Source organism: Microtus ochrogaster, chromosome 18 (assembly GCF_000317375.1).
Source record: "Microtus ochrogaster isolate Prairie Vole_2 chromosome 18, MicOch1.0, whole genome shotgun sequence".
NCBI lineage: Eukaryota > Metazoa > Chordata > Mammalia > Rodentia > Cricetidae > Microtus > Microtus ochrogaster.
Window position 1 is genome coordinate 51,103,865 of NC_022020.1, and position 16,005 is coordinate 51,119,869.

Consider the following 16,005-nt stretch of genomic DNA (forward strand, 5'->3'; position numbering starts at 1 on the left):
CTACAGAGAAAGTTCCAAGACAGTTTTACAGAGAAATCTTGTCTCGAAAAGCCAAACAAAACCAACCAACCAAACAAACAATAAAACAAAGTAAAAACTAGGGAGGTGGTTAGGAAGAATAAACCAGAAAACTAACTGTAATATGATGTTTATAACTGAAGAGTTTAAATGTCCGTGTGTTCTGAACTCTAACTTCATTACAAACACCTATGGGAGGCCAGTGGTTATATGATTTTTACAGATGACAAACTGAGGTAGCTTCTGATGGGCCTGGACCACAAGCTTGTGACTTGGGAGAGCGAGGAAGGTGGACAGCAATTCAAGGACTGCTTAGGCCATAGAGTGAGTTCAAGACTAGTCAGGGCAACTTGGTAAGCCCGCGTCTCGATATAAAAAGTGAAAGGAAGGCCCACTAGTGGAGTTAGTAGAGTGCTTTCCCAACAGGTATGCAACACTGCCAAAAAAGGATTTAAAAAATTGAGCTAGCATCTGAGAACCTTGTCAAAAAAAATAATTTAAAAAATTGAGCTAGCATCTGAGGGAACTGGAAAGTAAACCTTGTTCTGTGCATTAATGAACGTGCAAAGCCAGTGGGTCATGCAGGAAGTGGCTGTTCTCGTGGGAGGGAGCCCAGGAGGGTTTCCTAGAGGAGCCAAGAGTGTCATGGAATAAATACATACTGGGCTGGGAGGGGTGACATGCTTGCCACAGAAGCATGGTTACCTGTGCCTGAGCCCTGGAGCCCGTATAAGTGGAAAGGAGACAACAGACTCCACTGAAGATGCCTGCTGACCTCCACGTGTGTCACATGTGAGTACACACATCTTACACACACACACACACACACACACACACAACTTTAATGTTTTTCAGACAGGATCTCACTATGTAGTCAGGCTGGCCTTGAACTCACAGATCCACCTGCCCCTCCCTCCCCAGTGTTGGTATTAAAAACATGAACCATGATGTCCAGACATAAACACTATACTTTTATTTTTTTTTAATTTTATGTACATTGGTGTTTTGCCTGCATGTATGCCTGTGGGAGGGTGTCCGTTCCCTGGAAGTAGAGTTACAGACAACTGTGAACCGTCATGTAGGTACTGGGAATTAAACCTGGGTTCTCAGGAAAAGTAGTCAGTGCTCCCAACTGCTGAGCCATCTCTCCAGCAATCCCCCCACTTTTTTTTTTTTAAAGAATAAGTAGGAATAGATGAATACAGCTTCAGAGGAGGCTGGTGAGAAGGATTCTTTAGATAGGGTGACCCAAGAATCCAAAGGAATCAAAAGAAGGACAGTGGATGTGTGCATGTATGTGTATACATGTATGTGTATCCTTCTGAGGCCAGACGTACAGCCTGGGATGCTGGTACATGCTCTAAACACGTAGCTGGATGTGGAACCGAGTCTCGGCTACCCACAGATGTCCTCAGGCAGTGTAACAAGGTGTGCGGATGTGTCATTCTTCAAGTGGGGACGCAGCAGCTGCTATTTAAAGACAGCCTTCTGGAATGAGGATATTTACCTTGTGATCAACACATTTTGTTTCCTTCTGTCGCAATCAGCAACTGACATCATTTCCTTCCCCGCTGTGTGTTCTAAACCTTCGCGTGTGGTTGTGTGCGCATCTGCCTGGAGCAAGAACTTCTCCCGTGGGCACTCACGTCACCCCCAGGCTGGCACTGCTCTCAGGGTCCAGTAAATCCATTAAGAGTTGTGTGACCCTTCCCACTGACCGCAGAGAAGCCCGGCTGTGCTTGACATCCAGCCAATCATTTTACAGGTGGGATTTATTATCCCTCTTGGTCAAAACCTAAATATTGCTACTTCACGCCATCAACATGTTTTGTTTCTAAGCCCAGAGAGATATACCAGGCCATCCATCCAGAGAGAAGACTTATTATCCGAGACTTATTCCTGCGAGCTGGGCATGTTAATCTGCATAACTAAAGGAAGCCAGGTGGCCAGCGGGTGCCACTTCCATGACACAGTCTCCCTGACAATAACAAATTGTATATAAACCGGTTTCCATGGTTTATCTGTCCGCTTTGCAGGTGGCTGAGGAGATGCGGTTTGTCTCTTGGCTTGTTAAGGAGCGAGGGGCATCACATTCGCCCCCCAGCACATTACAGACAAGGGCTTCATAAATATTAGGCTCTTTGTCTAAGAAAGATCAGTCCTGACAGATTGAGAAATGACGGCCCTCGCTTTGCTAGCTTGCCTGCACTTTATGTTACCTTTTGTTTCTCCTGCGAGAAACATTTCTCTCAAGTGCTTGCAAGACACTGAGGAATTCCTTTCCGATCTGAATTCACTGAAGCCCAAGGAATACGCTCTGAGAAGTAAGTAGGTTTTCCTGTCCCTCTCCGCAGCCAAGCACAGGACAGTCTGCCGAGTTTGCTTTAAGCATGCTAGACTAACCCGTGAGAACTTAAAAGGCACCAAGCAGGAGAGAGAAGACAAACCTGAGAGACTGAGGAGCTGCCACTGCAGAAAGCTGTAGAGCCAGGCTCGAGATGCTCTCTTACGGAGAGAATTGTTCCTAAATATTATGTACTTTGCTAATGAAATCAATAGCATTTTACTTTGCATGGCGTATCTGGGTTTATTTCCTTTCTGAGACATTCGATCTGCTCCTGATAGTGAGTTGCTCTGTTATTTAGTGAAACCAGCTCATCTGTTCTGTGCTGATAGAAGTAGATAGAAGGTGAGCAGTGAGACCGCTTTTCATGTTCTTTGTCTGGCCTTCAAATCGTTGCAGTTTGGTTTCTGTGTGTTTCTCAAAATTATATGCATACCTTTCTGCCAGAACAGAGGATGAAATCAAGGGTACCTCGTCTAGGAATGAGATTCATTGTTGTTGCTGGTGGCAATCACGAACAAGAAAACTGTAAAAACTCCTTTTAAAGCCAGACAGTCTGACATATCCATTTCCATGTAGAATACACAGCCACTTTGTTCTGTGTTTAAAACCACTGGTATCATAATAGAGAATAAAATAGAACATTAGGATAATTCAAAATGCCATAACATTTGAAGAAATTTCTGTTCTACCTGGGGTCAGAGAGCCCGAGATTCGATGAAAGGGTGGCAAAGTATAAACCCAGTTAATTCAATAGCTATTTTGTTTAAATCCCGTTTTGGAATCGATAGTGTTTCATAACAATACGCAGAGATAGTGATGGGGGATGTTGCAGCCGAGCCAGGTGACTGGCCAAAGGACGGCAGAAGGTATGACAGCACGCCCAGATGTCTGGTACTGAGATGGCAGGATACAGTCACCAACAGTCAGAGCCACGTGGGCACCGTGGGCCTTGCAAGTGTCTTCACCCATGCGCCACCCAGGTTCTGTCTGCAGGCACCTGGAAGTTTAAAATGTTCATCTTTCTCCTTATTAAAACAGGAGTTTCTCAGCCTAGGGAGGCAACTCAGTTATAAGGTACTTTACTTCTGATGCAAAGTTCGATCCATCCCCAGCACCCACACAGGAAAGCTGGGTGTGGTGGTTCCTGTTTGTAATTCCTGTGCTGGAGAGGCAGATGGAGGTCTCTGGGTTGCCAGTCTACCCAGTGAGTCCTAGGCCAGTGAGAGACCTGTTCACCAGATCAAGCTGGATGACTCTTGAGGGACAACACTAAGGTTGACCTTTGGTCTCCATCTTTATGTGTACACATCCGCCTGCATACACATGAACATACCCCCATCCCCACGCTCACAAATGTGAATGGGTAGATGACTGTCAGTTTCCTGCAATGGAGGAGCGTGTCTGTCTGCAGCGGCTGTGACTTGGCACAGGTACTTTGACGTTTGTCTGGGATTTTTGAGGGCAGAATGTGCTATTGACTTGGTTCTCGTCACGGTTTTCCTGGTGGACGTGTGGAAGGAAGAATAAAAAGAGAGAAGAGGAAGTAGTAGGTGCCCTTTAGAACCTTGTAGAGGGCTTGCCCCTTTGGAGCTCTTCAAGTCCCCTTTATGGGAGGGAGACTTACTGCTCTCTAATTGGTGAAGGAGGAAATAGAGTCCAAAACACACAGACAGTAATAGGCATGGGTTGCGTGGAGCTGGATAACATGTCAGGGCCCAAGGGGATGGTCTGGCAAGAAGGCCCTTGAAATCTATGTGGCGAGGTGTGGCTATAAGAGGAAATAAGAGGAGCTGGAGAGCTGGCTCAGTGGTTAAGAGCACTGCCTGCTCTTCCAAAGGTCCTGAGTTCAATTCCCAGCAACCACATGGTGGCTCACAACCATTTGTGATGGGGTCTGGTGCCCTCTTCTGGCCTGCGGGCATACAGACAGAACATTGTATACATAATAAATAAATATTTTAAAAAAAAAGAAATAAGAGGAGGTGGCTTAGAGAGACTCTGAGTGGGAAGGATGGAGTGAAGGGCATACTCTTTTTCTTTTTAGCAGCCTCACACACGCTAGGCAAGGGCTCACCACTGGGCTACACGCCCAGCCTGCTCTTATCTGTGATTGCAAAGCTATCGACTTGGCCTGTGTTGGTATAGCGGCGCTGCCACTCCTGTCCTTCTACCTCCACAGTCGGGTACGTCACCTTGGAGGCAGTCAGCACGTTAGAAAGGAACAGAGCAGCTGCCGCAAGTCAGGACATGTTTATTTTTCAATACTGAACAAACTGGAAAAAAAAATGTGACTGCTCTCTAGTGATCGGCCTGTCACTGGATTCGGCACACAAGTTGATCAAGCTGCACACAAATACATGCAGTTTTGCCTTGCATTTTGTTTCAACTTCGTAGTGCTTGTTAAGGCAAATGAAACAACCACCGATATTCATGCCGGGTTACACCTGTCAGTGAGCAGAAACCATACGGCATGGCTACAAGAGGTGACAAGAAATTCATTGAAAACAGTCTGAGAGACAGGTGTCTACATTTGGATTTTTTACTAAGGAGTTATGAATTTCATTTTTATTTGTAACCCGTGGTGATGCAGATTGAATTGTGTTTCTCCAAGTTCATATATTGAAGCCCTACCCAGAACATCCCAATGTCACTGCGTGTGGAGATGGGGGTCTTTAAAGAGACAATTAAGCTAAAAATGAAGCAAACAGAGCCCTAGTCCAGTGCCAGGTTAGGACACGGGCCTGCTTGGAAGAAAGATGACGTAAAGATATGGAGTGTATCTCTGGGCCCATCTGAACCAAGGCGATCAGCCTCAGAAGAAACCAGTTCTGCCCACATTGCCATCCCTGATGTACCTATTTGCAGAGAACTAGGAGGAAAGGGGCGCCTGCTGGTGAAGGTGCCGTGTGGCTCCTGCTGGCAAAGGTGTTATGTGGCATTTGTCATGGCAGCCCTTCCAAGCTCATCATGTGCCACATGTCCTTTGTATCAGCATAAATTAAAATATGCCTTCTCGAAAGATGCAGGCTGAATTGTGTCTTCACAAAAATATGTCTATGGTCCAGGGAGATAGCTTGGTTGGTAAAACACTTTCCTTGAAGGACTTATGTGTAGTAGTCCCTGCTTATAACCCCAGTGCTGGGGAGGCCAAGAGAGAGATCCTTTTCGGGGGCTTCCTGCCCAGCTAGTCCTGTCTGTCTGTTTCATTCCAGGTTAGTGAGAGCCCTTGTCTCAGGCATGGTGGACAGTGCCTGAGGAGTGACAGCCAAGCTTGTCCTCTGGCCTTTTACCTCATCCAATGCGTTCCCACACACGTGTACCTGCACATACATGAACACGCAGGCACACAGAGAAATGTCCTTGCTCACTCCTTGACCTTTAGTTTTTGTGACCTTATTTGGAGATGGCTTCTTGGTTGTAAACAGTCAAATAACGTAACAGTCCAACGGTGAGGACCGAGCAGGTCCTGATGGAACAATCATTGTCCTTAAAAGGGGGAATCTGGACACCGGAATGGCAGAGGTGCCAGCCACCAGCAGCTAGCAGATGCCTGGGACAGACTCCCCAGAGCCTCTGGTGTGAGCTTCCTCTGTCCCTGCTTTAGACTTCCAGTCTCCAGATTCAGAGAATGGGATTCTGAGCTTGAAGCTCCCCTGGGTGTGGGGACTGTCAAGACAGCTATAGAACAAGAAGACAGATGCTGAGACAGACCGCTCTGACCTCCCAAACACTCTCTGCAGAATTAAATCATGTGTTTATCGCCTGCAGTGGAAAAACAGAAGCCCATAGATCTCTGGCGAGGGGCCCAGGCCTATGATACAGTGGTACCATTGGCAGCCATTTCTCAAAGTCTATGCCTGCCCATGTCTAATGCTGTCCACAGCGGAGGCTCTGGGTGGGAGCTGTACCACATGTACACCCCAGGACTTCTGACTTTGCTTCCATTTCAGCTCTCTAGACACAGTGGTGGGGAAAGAGGGGTAGCCAGGAGTTCCCAAGCAATCTGCAGTGCTTTTCACGCCTGACTTCTGAGCATCTTATCCCCACAGCATTCCCAACACAGCACTTTTTCTCTAAAGAAACTTCTTAGCCCCGCACATCCCTGGTCCCCGCTTCAAGTCTCTTAGCCCACACTGAAACAGGATACCCAGCTTCCCATTTTAACTGTGTCGTCTCTTTGGCTTCATCGTTTATTTCCTCGTGGTCACTGTTTTACCTTGTCTGTATGCCTCAACTCTTTCCTAGACACCAAGTCCCACAGTGGACCCTTGTCAGAAGAGGCAGTTCATAGTAGATACTCCACAGGGCGACACCAGCCTGAGCTAGGATGTGGGTATCCTTTGGGAGGAAGCCTATTGCAGTCTACCACAGCATGGGTGGTTTTGTTGTTGTGTTGTTTGCATGCATGCGTGTGTGTGTGTGTGCGTGCGCGCGCGCGTGTGTAAGGTGTGGTGCTGGGGATTGAAGCTAGGGCCTTCCATCTGCTAGGCAAAAATTCTACCATTGGTGGTATGGCCCAGTCAGTATATTTGCCTGTCCAGTGTGTGGATAGTACCCACTCAGCTGTCTGCTAGGAAAGCTTTTTCTTTTGTTGCTCAGGACCAACACTACAGAAACCAGGAAAATCGCCTGCGAGAAAGAGGATGATATAGTAGATCCCATAGAAAGTTTTAGATTCTGTGTCTATCAAACATCCACACAGGACTGAAGGTGTGGCTTGGTGGCAGAATGCTTATTCAGCTCACGAAAGGCTTTGGGTTCCATTTTCGGCCCCCCAAACGGCCAAAAATTCAACACGAAATAATAACACAGCATCATACTGCGGTAGGATAGTGTGCTTCCTCTGAAAAGATATCCACAACCTAGGTGAGCATGGAAATGCACACCGCAATCCCCACACTTGGGGACAGAGGCATGGGTCTGTAATCGCAAGTAGTTAGGGGACAGAGGCAGGAGAATGAGTTCCTTAGGCTGTTTAGAGAAACCTTGTTTAAAAAAAAAAAAAAAGCTCCATAGTCGAGTGCATCGTCACTTGTACCAAGCCTGGGGCTTGATCCCAGAGCAGTGAGAACACAGGAAGCTGCATTGTCATCTTCACCTGCCATCACCACCGCAGAAGGGGACATCTGCCGTTTAGCACAGCTGATTGAAACATGTTGCTTTTCACCATTTGGACACGAAAAATCAGAACAAGTGCGGTGATGTGTGGTATTGTGCCCTTCGTCCTGACCCGTTCCTCCCTCCCTGTGATACAGCATTTTGATCTGCACCGTGCCTATGTCCTGGTGTCGTTTAGGTTCTTGATGGAAACTCATTAGGGTGGTGGCCAGAAAAGGGGAGTTTGTCCATGTGAACCCATAGTAAGAAAGGAACGCAATGCAATTTGGAAACCAAAGCAGCTTAACTGGAAAACTGCCAAGGCGATCAGGAGAGGAAGCAAGAACAGAAGCATCAAAGAAGAACTGGGGACTCCATGACACATGCCCTGCAGACTCTACCCCAAGGGCTTACATGAGTGTCCCCCATGCTGTTTCCTTCCTTGCCACTCTTACACTTCCAGACCCTACACTTATGAGTACAGAGCTTGGGGGATCCTGTGATGGGAAACATATTTTGAAAACCACCTTAGTCTATTTGTAACAAATACATCTAGTATTTTGGGTTGCAGGGAGAATCTGAAAATATTTTTGTTGAAGCTGAATTTGGGCATTTTTACTAACCTTGTCAAAGTTTAATCCTATTCAGCCAACACCCACAAAGTTCTTCCTCTAAGATGCACACTGACTAACACAGAGCACAATCTTACCCTCCTGGGAGACAGATGGTACACGGTGACGCACCTTCCGGTGTGACGCACTGAACAAGAGTCTGGATTGTTTCCTGGGAGAGATAGTCCTCTAGCTCAGATTTGAAGGATGACTCAGTTATTGCCAGCGGACTGGGAGGAGGGACAGCACAAGCTGGAAGGCCAAGAATTAGCCTGATGTATCTTTAGAATGGAGCAGAGGGAATGTTCTGGCTGTGACCGGGAGGGTGAGACTGGAGAGCAACTCAGGACATGCAGGGCCCCTTGAAGCCCTGCTCAGGAGTCCCACAGAAATCCTAGTGGCCAGAGAAGTCACACTAGGTATACACTAGCATCACCCGGGAAATATCCTTGTCCAAGCATCACCCTTGACTTCATGCCCCATTTTTCCCCCACAAATATATAAATAAAGTGTAACTAAAAAAATCATCTGGAGCTAGTACAAGGAAAAAGAGAAGGGGTGGGGCTGTGTTGTAGTGCAAGGAGGCCTTATTGAAAACCTTGTTTTGTTTACAGAGAAGGGAGGGAGGAAGGGAGGGAAGAATGGAGGGAGTGAGGGAGGAAGGAAGGCAGACAGGTAGGCCAGTTGCACTTAGGAAACTTATGTCAGCATTATGAGAAGCCCCTGGGTTCTGCAGGCTGTGCCTGAAGTCCTGTGGTGCGTGCGTGTGTGTGCGTGTGTGTGTGCGCGCACCTGTATGTACATATGTGCATGAGTATCTCTGTGTGTGCATGTGTTCGCTTGTCCACCCAGAAGTACAATCATCCTCCATCTTCAAAATGAAGTCAAAAGCTGCTTGCAAAATGGAGTCTCTGAGGGCAAGGCACTGCCTGGAAAAACGCCATTTTCCACCATGTGGAGTAACTTAGAATGGGGTGTAGCTTGATCTCAAGGAACAGAGAAGTCACAGCGAAAAGCAAAGAAAGGAGATGTATAAAGTGTGGCTGCATTGGGAAAAGGAACAAAGTGGTCCAGTGGCCGGCTCTCCCTCTGCCCCACAGCCCATCTTCAGGGTCCTGATACGAAGTTTAGGTTTAAATAGAAGGTGAAAGATGTGCCCAGCTCAGGGTCTTGGTCTAATGTTCCCGTTCGCCATCATTGTCTCTGCTGCAGCCTCTCCAGCAAGGTGTCTGAGTTACCAGCTGTGTGAAATCTCTTTCCAGAGCACCAGCTCCCTCTGGCTGCTGCCCAGCTCCAGCCCCTTCCTCCTCCTAGCATGAGAAGCCTGGGGAAAGGCTAGCTTCTTGGAGTCCCTGGTCTCAACAGTCTGGTAGCTGAAAGGAGGGTCACAAAGGACTCTTAATATTTTAGAGGTGGGATCACTTGTCCGAAGTTTTTTTTTTTTAATTTAAAATTTAAAAAATTATTTTATGTGTATGGGTGTTTTGCCTGCACGTATCTGAACCACATGCACGCAGGGCAAGAGGGGGCCAGAAGAAGACTTAGAAGGCCCTGGAGCTAGGGTTGCAGGCAAGCTGTCGTGTGTGCAGGGAATTGAAGCTGGATGCTGTGGAACCCAGTGCTCTCCACGGTGGAGCCACCTCTCCGACTCCACGGACATGTACTTGGTGTTTCAGCCCTTTGACGACTCTTTCAATCTTTTTGTTTGTTTGTTTTCAGAGACAGAGTTTCTCTGTGTAGTCCTTGATGTCCTGAAACTCCCTCTGTAGATGGGCCTGGCCTCAAACTCACAGAGATCCGCCTGCCTCTGCCTTCCGAGTGCTGGGATTAAAGGCAGGTACTGCCACCTCTGGACTCAGTTATGATCTTCTGATCAGTTTGTCTTCACGGTCCTTAAAATCCTGAGGGAAGGGTCCACCTGGGGCCTGGCCACAAGTATCCCTCATTGTACTCCACAAAGGGAAGAACTGTCCACGGACCACAGCACGGAAACCCCTGGGGAGTAAACACAGAGAAGAATGCGCGTGAACTAAGCCAGTCTGTGTGCTCCATGAACTGGGACCAATGGGCTGCCAAGGAATTAAAATAAGCAGACAAACATGCCCAAAGTGATGAAAGAATATTGGCAATCCAAAACTGTGTGTTAAAGGTAGACATTAAAGACAGTAAAAATACTGCCGTGGATACATAATACATAGAGTAAATATTAAGATGGATAGCGGTGAAGAAAATTTGGTGAGCTAGCTCCATTTGATAGCCCTCTCAAAACAGAACAGAAAAAGATGAATAGATCTTTCTTCTGGAAAGTTTAAAAAAAATGAAAGAAAAACAAAGAGACAGGAATTCAAATGGCTACACTGGGCTGATAACAGGGACCAGAAACAGAAATATAACAAAGAAAAGGAAAGAATATTTGGACAAGTAAGAGCCATGCTTTTTCCAGAGCGAAACGGGAGGAGGCTCACACAACACTGGACGCGATAGGGAAAAGAAAGCTGTCCCAGTGTGTCCAGACAGAGCTGACATTAAGAACATTAAGGGCAATAAAGAGGGGCTGGAGAGATGGTTCAGTAGTTAAGAATACTGGTCTTTCAGAGAAGCAGAATTTCTCACAACTGCCTGTAACTCCAGCTGCAGGGGCTCTGAAACCCTGGTCTGGCTTATGCTTACACCCACACATGTAGTTATAGGTACAAGTAAGTCCGGTGCTGAGCTTTTCTCATGGGCTCTGGGGATTCGAACTCAAGACCTCATAGTTCATTTCTTAGTGGCACAGGGAGATTAATTATGTAAACTTCTGCTTTGGGACTCAGTGTATGACTCAGTGGGGAAGCTTGGAAGCAACGTTCTCAATGGCAATGTGGACAGGCTGGGATCCTACAGTGAGTGTCTTTCCACCCGGAGCCCCGAGGGGAGTTTCCGAGGCCAGTACTGCAAGCTTCACGTACTGCAGGTGAGTGGGGGAGCCCTGTGTGTTTGCTCTTGGAGGGCAAGCATGTAAGACACAGATCAGAATAAGACTCTACCACCTGCTTTTCCTAACTGAAAACACAGAAAAAAACTAAGAAGTCACACAAGAAGCGGCAACCTTCTGCTTCCTTGAGACAAGATCTCGCTATGTAGAAAAGGGTGACCTGGAACTTGGAACCTAGCCCTACTTCGAAATGTCGATCCTCTAGGCCTGTGTTTCTCAGTCTTCCTAATGCTGCGACCCTTTAATACAGTTCCTCCTGTTATGATGACCTCTCCCAACCAACCTTACAATTATCTCCATTGCCTCTTCATAGCTGCCATTTTGCTACTGTTATGAATTGTAATGTAAATATCTGCTGTGCGACCCCTGGGAACAGGGTCACGACCCTACAGTTGAAAAACGCTGCTCTAGGCTCCCTCCCAGAGGCTGGGGTTTTAAGTACCACACATTAAATTGTTGGTTTAATGTGCCCAGCCTCTTTGGAATGAGTGACATATGCTTGTCAGAGACAGGCAGACCCTGTGATGTCATATCTAGTCAATCTAACCAATATTGAGCTTCAGGTTCAACCCTACCTCAAAAAATAAGTTGAGCGTGATCATGGAAAGACAATCAATGCCGATATCTGACCTCCATATACACACTTGAACACACACACACACACACACACACACACACACACACACACAAAAGCATGTGTGTATACTGGAAGCAGTGACATTAAAGGGCACTGTGTCATTGTGTTTCTCAGGATGGCGCAGACTACAGTGTGGGTGTGTGTGTCCCTGATTCTTGTGGTGAAGAGGATGTGACCATTCTGTCTCAGCTGGGTAAGTAAAAAAAAAAACCACCACCATCACCACCACCACCACCAACAACAACAACAAAAACCAAATAAAATACAGTCAAACTACTGTCACAGTATGAAGTTTGAACATTCTAACTGCTTAGAGTCAACAAAAGTGGTGATTTCAGGACCTTCAGAATCACACGCAGAGTCTTCATCTTGGTCAGTCAGCTTAACTAAGAATAATGGAGGGGAGAAAAGCTGGGAACAGAGGTGATAGAGAAGACAGGAAAGGAAGGGGAAGACAGTAGGCAGCAGATAATTGCTGGGTCTTGACGTGATAGCAGGAAAGTCAGATAGTCTCCCCACAGCTGCCTCAGTAGGCCTGGAGACAGGAGTGGGCGGTGTCCAGTTTCCATACTGTGAATTCTCTGCTCTGCCCATGTGTCTGCCCACTGCCGGGTCAGGAAGGCCAGTTGGAACTTGGATTGTGTGAGGTCAATAGGTTGCAGTGGATTAGCACCGAGAGCCCAGCATTTGGTCCTGGTTGTCAGGTTGTCACTTCCCAGCTGTGTGATCCCGAGCAAATCATTTAAGCTCTCAAACCCCCCTTCCCCCCAGCTTCAACCTCCTGTCTCTGCAGCCCGGGGCCTGACAGGCCCTGAAGTTCAGGGGCTCCCAGTGCCTTACTGTCTCACAGCCACGTCTGACCTTTGGCCATGCAGAGGAATATATTTTAGCACATGGGAACGGGTTTGATCCCTTATAAGTATTTCAAAATTTCTAAGTGAGAGCTTTAAAGCCTAAAATTTGTTTTTATCACTAGGGCTTCATATTAGTTTTGGCCATCTAAGGAAGAACTAACGGCTCATGACAGAGTTCTCTTTCAAAGTGTCGATGGTGCAGCTATTCTTAGTAACTTCAACTTGTTCTCTAAGTTGATAACGACACTCACAGCTTTGGGTACATTATCTGTCTAGCCTAGTGTTACATGGGCTGTTTCCAAGCAAACCAACAAAACCAACCAACCAACCAACCAACCAACATGTTATGCATCTGTGGCCCCAGCACTTTCTTCAAAGATTTAAATTTCTTGTCATACAGGTCTTCCACTTGTTTGGTTAAAGTTACTCCAATAAATTTTATGTTATTTGTGGCTATTGTGAAAGCTGATGTTTCTCTGATTTCTTTCTCAGCCTGTTTATTATCTGTGTAAAGGAGGGCTACTGATTTTTTGAGTTAATCTTGTGTCCTGCTACATTACTGAAGGTGTTTATGAGTTGTAGAAGTTCCTTGTTAGAATTTTTGGGGTCACTTATGTAAACTGTCATATCATCAGCAAATAATGAGAGTTTGACTTCTTTTTCAATGTTTATCCCCTTGATCTCCTTTTGTTGTCTTATTGCTCTAGCTAGAACCTCGAGAACTATATTGAATAGATATGGGGAGAGTGGACAACCTTGTTTTGTTGTTGATTTCAGTGGGATCGCTGTGAATTTCTCTCCATTTAGTGTGATCGGCTTGCTATATATTGCCTTTATTATGTTTAGGTTTGTTCCTTGTATCCCTGCTTTCTCCAAGACTTTTATCATGAAGGCATGTTGTATTTTGGTGAAGGCTTTTTCAGCATCTAATGAGATGATCATGTGGATTTTTTTTCCAGTTTGTTTATATGATGGATTATATTGACAGATTTTTGTATGTTGAACCATCCCTGCATCTCTGGGATGAAGCTGACTTGATCATGGTGGATAATTTTTTTGATGTGTTCTTGGATTCGGTTTGCCAGTATTGAGTATTTTTTCATCAATATTCATGAGTGAGATTGGTCTGTAATTCTCTTTCTTAGTAAAGTCTTTGTGTGGTTTGGTTATCAAGGTAATTGTAGATTCATAAAAAGAGTTTGGCAATGTTCTTTCTGTTTCTATTGTGTGGAACAATTTGAGGAGTATTGGTATTAGTTCTTCTTTGAAAATCTTGTAGAATTTTGCACTGAAATTGTCTGGCTCTGGGCTTTTTCTAGTTGGGAGACTTTTGGTGACTATACTTGGGAAGGTCTAAAGCAGTAACATGGCCTCTTCTCTCTTGATAGATATTCTAAAGTTCAGAAATACTTCATTTTTGGCACCTTCCCTCTCCCTCTTTGCGAGAAACTCTTCCTCCTCATCCTGTGAAAGCATGGCCAGATGTGCTGTGGGGGCGCTGCGGCTGGACACGTTTGCCTCTGTGTGTCTGTAAGTATGGGCATCTGGGGTAGCCAGCTGGGAATGACGTCACTATCATCTCATTAACCTCTCTCACCAACTGCATTTAGTGTTGCATTTAAATCACTAAGTGATGACTGGCCAATGCTGTCTCTTCCTCCTGAGTGCTGGGATTAAAAGTGTGCGCCACCACGCCAAGTTATGTCTTTTTTTTTTAAGGTTTATTTATTTATTATCTATACAGTGTTCTTCCTGGATGTCTGCTGCAGGCCGGAAGAAGGCACCAGATCTCATTACAGATGATTGTGAGCCATCATGTGGTTACTGGGAATTGAACTCAGGACCTCTGGAAGAGCAGTCAGTGCTCTTAACCTCTAAGCCATCTCTCCAGCCCCCAAGTTATGTCTTTTTAAAAATCTGAAGAGGAGGGTTTCTTCTCCCCCACAGATTTTCTGTTACTTCTATTTTTCTTTTGTAAATTTCCACCCTCTTATCTCTCTCTCTCTCTCTGTATGTATATTGCAATTTCTTGTTTTTTAAAGTTCATCATCTTTATATGGGCTATTTATTCTTAGATATACTGCTACAAATGTTTTGCTCAGGGTTTTGTTTTTGTTTTGTCTGTTTATAATAATTTCCGCTGCACCTTAGCCAAAATGCTGAGAAGTGATGCTTACGATAATTGTCAAAGTTGACAGTGAGTGAAATTCATTCATCGTTTCCTGTTATGATTTCTCCCCATTACTTTTATTCTTAGAATTTTTAAAAGATGTATTTTTTCTTAATTTATGTGTATGTGTGTGCCTGTGTGAGATTGTGGACCATCTGTGTGCAGGTGCCCATGGAAGTCAGGAGAGGGCACACGATCACCTGAAGTGGGTTACAGGAGGTTGAGAGCCCCCCATTGTGTGTGCTGGGAAATCGGAACCTGGTGTTCTGTGAGAATAGTGAGCACTCTTATCCCCTAAACCACCTCTTTAGCTCCTGTTCTTAAGTTGTTAAGTATTGCCCATCTTAATTTTTATGTGTTTTTCTTGTTCTTCTGGTTTTGTTTTTTGTTTTTTTTTTGAGACAGCATACCTCTATGTATATTAGTTAGCCGTGAACTCGGGACCCTTCTGACCCAGCCTCCAGCATGCTCGGGTTGCAGGAGTGCCTCCAAGTCCAGTTGATGATGTTGTTTCTCCTGGGGTTGTCTTCTCTGCATCTTTGGTGTCATGTGACAGGCGTCGTCTTTCTGCAGGTTCATCACCTTGCTAGGCCTGGTCCTTCCTGTGGCTGGGACTGTTTACATGGTGGCCAGGGGCTGGGGTTTGGACCTCAGGACGTTGCCGGCCCATGGGACTTCTCCTGCAGGTGGTGAGAGTCTGCCTTTGAGAAACACGGAGAGCAATGGGCAAAGAAGCAGGAGCCCGCAGACCAATTGTCAAGTTCATCTCTCCCCACCAGGACCCCCGAGCAGAGGAAAACGTAAGCGTTTTAAACTAGGACCACCCCAGAGAAATGGCCTAGAGAAGTGTGTGGTTGGAAAAATAATTCCTCCAGTTTGCATTCTAGTCAAGGTCCAGCAGCTCCTAAATGTCAGCCGAGGCTGGATCACCGCTGCTTAGAATTCATTCTTTGTTTACCATCAGGGTGCTAGGGCAAGGCGAAGTCACTAACAATGATGCTTTATGTCGGGTACAATTATCCAGTGTGTTTTTGTGCTGACAGAAGCCTGGGTCAGTGGAGAGTTAAGGGGTTCACTGTAGTTATGCCCCTAGGAACCAATTCTATGATCAAGGCTATTTTTAGTACCGTAGATTCATGTGCAATTCTGAAGCCAGCGGTGCGGGTGAATGTGCCAGCAAAGCCAATCAATGTATATGAATCAGAAATAGATAACTCGACCCCAATGGAGTAAAACGATGATTTGATTGGGGCCCACAAGGTTAAGCCTTGGTGAAAAATTAATATTAGTTTCAAGG

General features: G+C 45.9%; 1 protein-coding gene across 1 annotated transcript in view; it reads left to right on the forward strand.

Moving 5' to 3' along the window:
• The first annotated feature begins 2,194 nt into the window (after nucleotides 1–2,194).
• Nucleotides 2,195–16,005, forward strand: part of LOC101996989 (O-acyltransferase like protein) — a 34,281-nt gene continuing 20,470 nt past the window's right edge. The window contains exons 1-5 of the mRNA XM_005356395.2: nucleotides 2,195–2,342; nucleotides 10,887–11,026; nucleotides 11,799–11,877; nucleotides 13,927–14,068; nucleotides 15,282–15,508. Coding sequence (XP_005356452.1) covers nucleotides 2,195–2,342; nucleotides 10,887–11,026; nucleotides 11,799–11,877; nucleotides 13,927–14,068; nucleotides 15,282–15,508 — 736 coding nt within the window. The remainder of the gene's footprint in view (nucleotides 2,343–10,886; nucleotides 11,027–11,798; nucleotides 11,878–13,926; nucleotides 14,069–15,281; nucleotides 15,509–16,005) is intronic.